This window comes from Echiichthys vipera (genome assembly GCF_963691815.1).
Source record: "Echiichthys vipera genome assembly, chromosome: 4".
In the NCBI taxonomy this organism is placed as follows: Eukaryota; Metazoa; Chordata; class Actinopteri; order Perciformes; family Trachinidae; genus Echiichthys; species Echiichthys vipera.
In genome coordinates, this window is record NC_139829.1 from 34,918,612 (window position 1) to 34,923,611 (window position 5,000).

Below are 5,000 nucleotides of genomic sequence, written 5' to 3' on the forward strand. Positions count from 1 at the left end.
TGAACAGAGAGAGAACAGGAACAGAACAGGAAGTGAACAGGAGGTGAACAGGAACAGAACAGGACGAGAACAGGAAGAGAACAGGAAGTGAACAGGAAGAGAACAGGAAGAGAACAGGAAGTGAACAGGAGGAGAACAGGAAGAGAACAGGAAGGGAACAGGAAGAGAACGGGAGGTGAACAGGAAGGGAACAGGAAGGAAACAGGAAGAGAACGGGAGGTGAACAGGAAGGGAACAGGAAGAGAACGGGAGGTGAACAGGAAGAGAACAGGAAGGGAACAGGAAGAGAACAGGAAGGGAACAGGAAGGGAACAGGAGGAGAACAGGAAGGGAACAGGAAGTGAACAGGAAGAGAACAGGAAGAGAACAGGAAGAGAACAGGAGGTGAACAGGAAGTGAACAGCATTAAACCGGCTACACCTGGGGCTTCAAACTCTCCCAGCTTTTATTGTGAAGGCGGCAGGAAGAGCCTGACACTTTCTTCTTTTGTGGTCTCAGAACATCACGGAGGACTTTGCCGTGCGTCAGCTCTACGACTGTAACTGGATCGTGGTGAATTGTGCGTCTCCTGGAAACTACTTCCACGTCCTGAGACGACAAATCCTGCTGCCCTACAGGAAACCTGTGAGACACACACACACACACACACACACACACACACACACACACTCAGACACACACACACACACACACTCAGACACACACATACACACACACACAGTCACACAGAGACACACACACACACAGTCACACAGAGACACACACACACACACAGTCACACAGAGACACACACACACACACACACACACACACACACTCAGACACACACACACACACTCAGACACACACATACACACACACAGTCACACAGAGACACACACACACACAGAGACACACACACACACACACACACACATACTCAGACACACACACACAGCCACACTCAGACACACACATACACACACACAGTCACACAGAGACACACACACACACACACAGTCACACAGAGACACACACACACACACACAGAGACACACACACACACACACAGAGACACACACACACACACAGACACACACACACAGAGACACACACACACACAGACACACACACACAGAGACACACACACACGCACAGAGACACAGACACACACACACACAGGGACACACAGAGACAGACACACATGAACACACACACACACATAAACACACAGACACACACACACACACACTCAGACACAGACATACACACACACACACACACTCAGACACACATACACACACACACACACACACACTCAGACACACACACACACATACACACACACATAAACACAGACACACACACAGAGACAGACACACTCACAGACACACACACACAGACACACACACACATTGTTATTCTGAATGTCGGTACGTATTATTTTGAAAATCCTGACTTCCTGTCTGCAGCTGATCGTCTTCACTCCCAAGTCTCTGCTGCGTCACCCTGAGGCTCGCTCCAGCTTCGACGAGATGCTGCCTGGTAACAACTCTACTCACACCAAGATACCAAGTTAATTTTTATTATTATTACCATGATTAGCGATTATTCATCATCTCCCCCCTCCCCCCGCAGGGACTCATTTCCAGCGGCTGATCCCTGAGGGCGGCGTGGCGTCTCAGCGCCCTGATCAGGTGAAGCGTGTGATCTTCTGCACGGGCAAAGTTTACTACGAGCTGACCAAAGAGAGGAGGAGCCGCGGCATGGAGGACACGGTGGCCATCGCACGCATCGAGCAGGTCAGGGACACACACACACACAGGGACACACACACACACACGGGGACACACACACACACACAGGGACACACACACAGACAGGGACACACACACACACAGAGAGACAGAGACTCACACACACAGGCAGACACGCACACAGACACAGAACAAACACTAACACACACACACACACACAGGCAGACACACACACCTCCCACACACGTGTAACGACCCCCTCTCTGTCTCCAGTTGTCCCCGTTCCCCTTCGATCAGGTGAAGGAGGAGTGCGAGCGCTTCGCCAACGCCGACCTGGTCTGGTGTCAGGAGGAGCACAAGAACCAGGGTTACTATGACTACGTGAAGCCTCGCATCAGGACCACCACGCAGAGAGCCAAGCCCGTCTGGTAACCGCCGCCTTCATCACCCTCATCACCCTCACCCTCCTCATCATCATCATCATCACTGTCTCCCTCTCTGAGCTCTGTCCTTTCAGTCAGACTTTGACTCCGCCTCATTTCCTGACCATAAAAGGGCATGTATGTGACGCTGGGGGGAGGGAGATACGTCCGTGTAGCTGACGTTTACAGAATAAGCCACATCAGCTCACGTTAGCTCCAGCGCCCGGGAGCTAGGCTAACAGCACAGGTTAGCAGCTAAAGGGAGCTAGGCTAACAGCACAGGTTAGCAGCTAAAGGGAGCTAGGCTAACAGCACAGGTTAGCGGCTAAAGGGAGTGGGAGTCCCGTGTCTCTGGAGCAGATTCCAGCGGCTCCAGATTAGCATTAGCTACATTAGCTCCAGCGGCTCCAGGAGTAGCAGCGTTTCTGATTTACACTGATGTTCAACACAGTCCCACGCTCACAGACTGGAAAACACCCACAATCCTCCACTGCTCCACATTAGCATTAGCATCTAGTGTCTGTGTCAGAGACAGCAGGCTGGACTCAAGGCTATTTAATTAGCATAACAGGGCTAACGCTAACACGGTGTGTTCCTAAACCATCTTGTTACTATGGAAACACCACCACACGAATGACCACAGCCCAGGTCCAGATGACAGGGTTAGCATGCTAATGTTAGCGTGTTTATGTTAGCATGCTAATGATGCTAACCTTCTTAGGCCCATTTTTTTTTCTTTTTTTACATTTTCTGTATAAACAGTTGGAACATTTTGAACTTAAAGGGGTGTGTGTGTGTGTGTGTGTGTGTGTGTGTGTGTGTGTGTGTGTGTGTGTGTGTGTATGTATGTGTGTGTGTGTGCGTGCGCGTGTGTGTCTTTGTGTGTGTGCGTGTGTGTGTGTGTGTGTGTGTGCAGGTATGCTGGTAGGGGTCCTGCAGCAGCTCCGGCGACAGGAAACAAGAAGGCTCACCTGATGGAGCTGCGGCGTTTCCTGGACAACGCCTTCGGCCTGGACGCCTTCAAAGACCAGGAGTAGATCTGTACAACACCTGGACGGACCCTCACCTGTCTGACCTTTGACCCCCCCACCCCACCCCCACCCCTGACGTCACTGCACACACACACACACACACACACACACATACATACTACAGTGTTACATGAAGGCGTCTGTGTCTCCAGTCGGACAGTTGGAGTTTGCGTTAATGTAAAGATGGCGTCGCGTCCTGACACACGCTAACACACGAGCTAACTCACGCTACACACTGTTGATGGTGATGACCTCATGACCACGCCCCAAAACGAGGCGCTGCTGCGAGAGTTAGCTGCATGGTTTCCTGTGGACGCAGATGTTTAGGATCCAGGACGAGCGACAGGAACTTTCACAGAGAAAAGAAAAAGGTTGTTTTGAATCACGTGGACGAAAACTTAGAAATGCGTGAGTTAAATTCTGCGTTCGTTCAGTAAAAAAGAGGACGTCCCAGTGGAGACACAGACTCATGGAGGTGTTTAACATGGACTCAGGCTCGACTCCACCACAGACGACGACTCCACCAGCAACACGCTGCTGAAGCTCCTGTGTTTAAAGTGAGGACGCAGCTTTGAACGTAAACAGGCGTTTTCTGCTCAGATGAAAGTTCTGCTGCTTAAAAACTGCAAATGTTGAATAAAAAAACCCTGAAGAGCGAAAATCAAACTTGATTTCATCGAATAAATGGAAACTTTAGGAAAGTGAACGTGATGAAGTGCAGTTTTCTCAGCAGCTGTCGACGAAACAGAAGCGTTTGAAAAACAAAGGTTCAGAAAAAACATAAATAAAAAGTCAGCACACGTGAAGCTTCTGTCGTTTCATTTAAAGCTCAGATTCTTTTTTAGACGACATGAAGAGTGTTTCAGATTCATGAGATTAAAGTTTCAAACGGACGAGAACCAAACACGTCTTTTTTCATACTTGGCTCTAAAACGCCGTCGTACTTTAACCTTTAACCATCAAACTGGATTTGATTCATTTAAAACACTGACGAAGCGTCGACACGAGTTCTGACACGAAAGGAAAGAAAAAAAGAGTTTGAAAAGTGTCGAATCAGCAACTTTCAAACCGCAGAACACTGAAAATCTGCAACTTTGTGAGTCTGGTGCAGAGTTCACAACCCGCCGGTGCTTCTCGTTGCTCGTCGCTCGTCTCTCGTGGCTCGTTGCCCGTCGCTCGTTGCCCGTCTCTCGTGGCTCGTTGCCCGTCGCTCGTTGCCCGTCTCTCGTGGCTCGTTGCCCGTCGCTCGTTGCCCGTCGCTCGTTGCCCGTCGCTCGTTGCCCGTCTCTCGTGGCTCGTTGCCCGTCGCTCGTTGCCCGTCGCTCGTTGCCCGTCTCTCGTGGCTCGTTGCCCGACTCTTGTTCTTTACGAGTCGTGGAAACACGAGGCAACTTTTGATGCAACAAAATTTTGCAGTGACGTTAAAATCTGAAGAGTTGCTCGAAGGAAACGTTGACTCTGGTGGAGTGAAGCCTGAAGTTTAAAGGTCAAACACACACACAGACACACACACACACACCTTCCTCCGTCCACACACACACACACACACACACACACAGCGGGTCAGCAGTTATGACGTCATCATCTCTCAGCTCTTCTTCTCCTGAAGTCGCAGGAAACATTTACTTTTGTTTTTTTTTAAATCAGCCGCTCATCGTTAGCGTCGTTAGCACTCATTAGCGCTCCCCATTGTAAGCGAATGGGAGGCGTGCTAGCTGTTAGCAGCTGGAGCGGAGCCACTGCAGCAGCAGCAGGTGGAGGTGGTCGTCGTTTATTTTTGCCTTTCAGCAGGTGTGTGTGCAAGTCTGTAA

General features: G+C 50.1%; 1 protein-coding gene across 3 annotated transcripts in view; it reads left to right on the forward strand.

The window, feature by feature from the left end:
* Positions 1-5,000, forward strand: part of ogdha (oxoglutarate dehydrogenase a) — a 39,449-nt gene that overhangs the window by 33,448 nt on the left and 1,001 nt on the right. For all 3 annotated transcript variants that reach the window (XM_083912422.1, XM_083912420.1, XM_083912421.1), the window contains 5 exons: positions 499-624; positions 1,452-1,524; positions 1,618-1,781; positions 2,010-2,164; positions 3,075-5,000. The exon at positions 3,075-5,000 is cut by the window's right edge and continues 1,001 nt beyond it. In XM_083912422.1, coding sequence (XP_083768548.1) covers positions 499-624; positions 1,452-1,524; positions 1,618-1,781; positions 2,010-2,164; positions 3,075-3,195 — 639 coding nt within the window. In that variant the 3' untranslated portion in view covers positions 3,196-5,000. The remainder of the gene's footprint in view (positions 1-498; positions 625-1,451; positions 1,525-1,617; positions 1,782-2,009; positions 2,165-3,074) is intronic.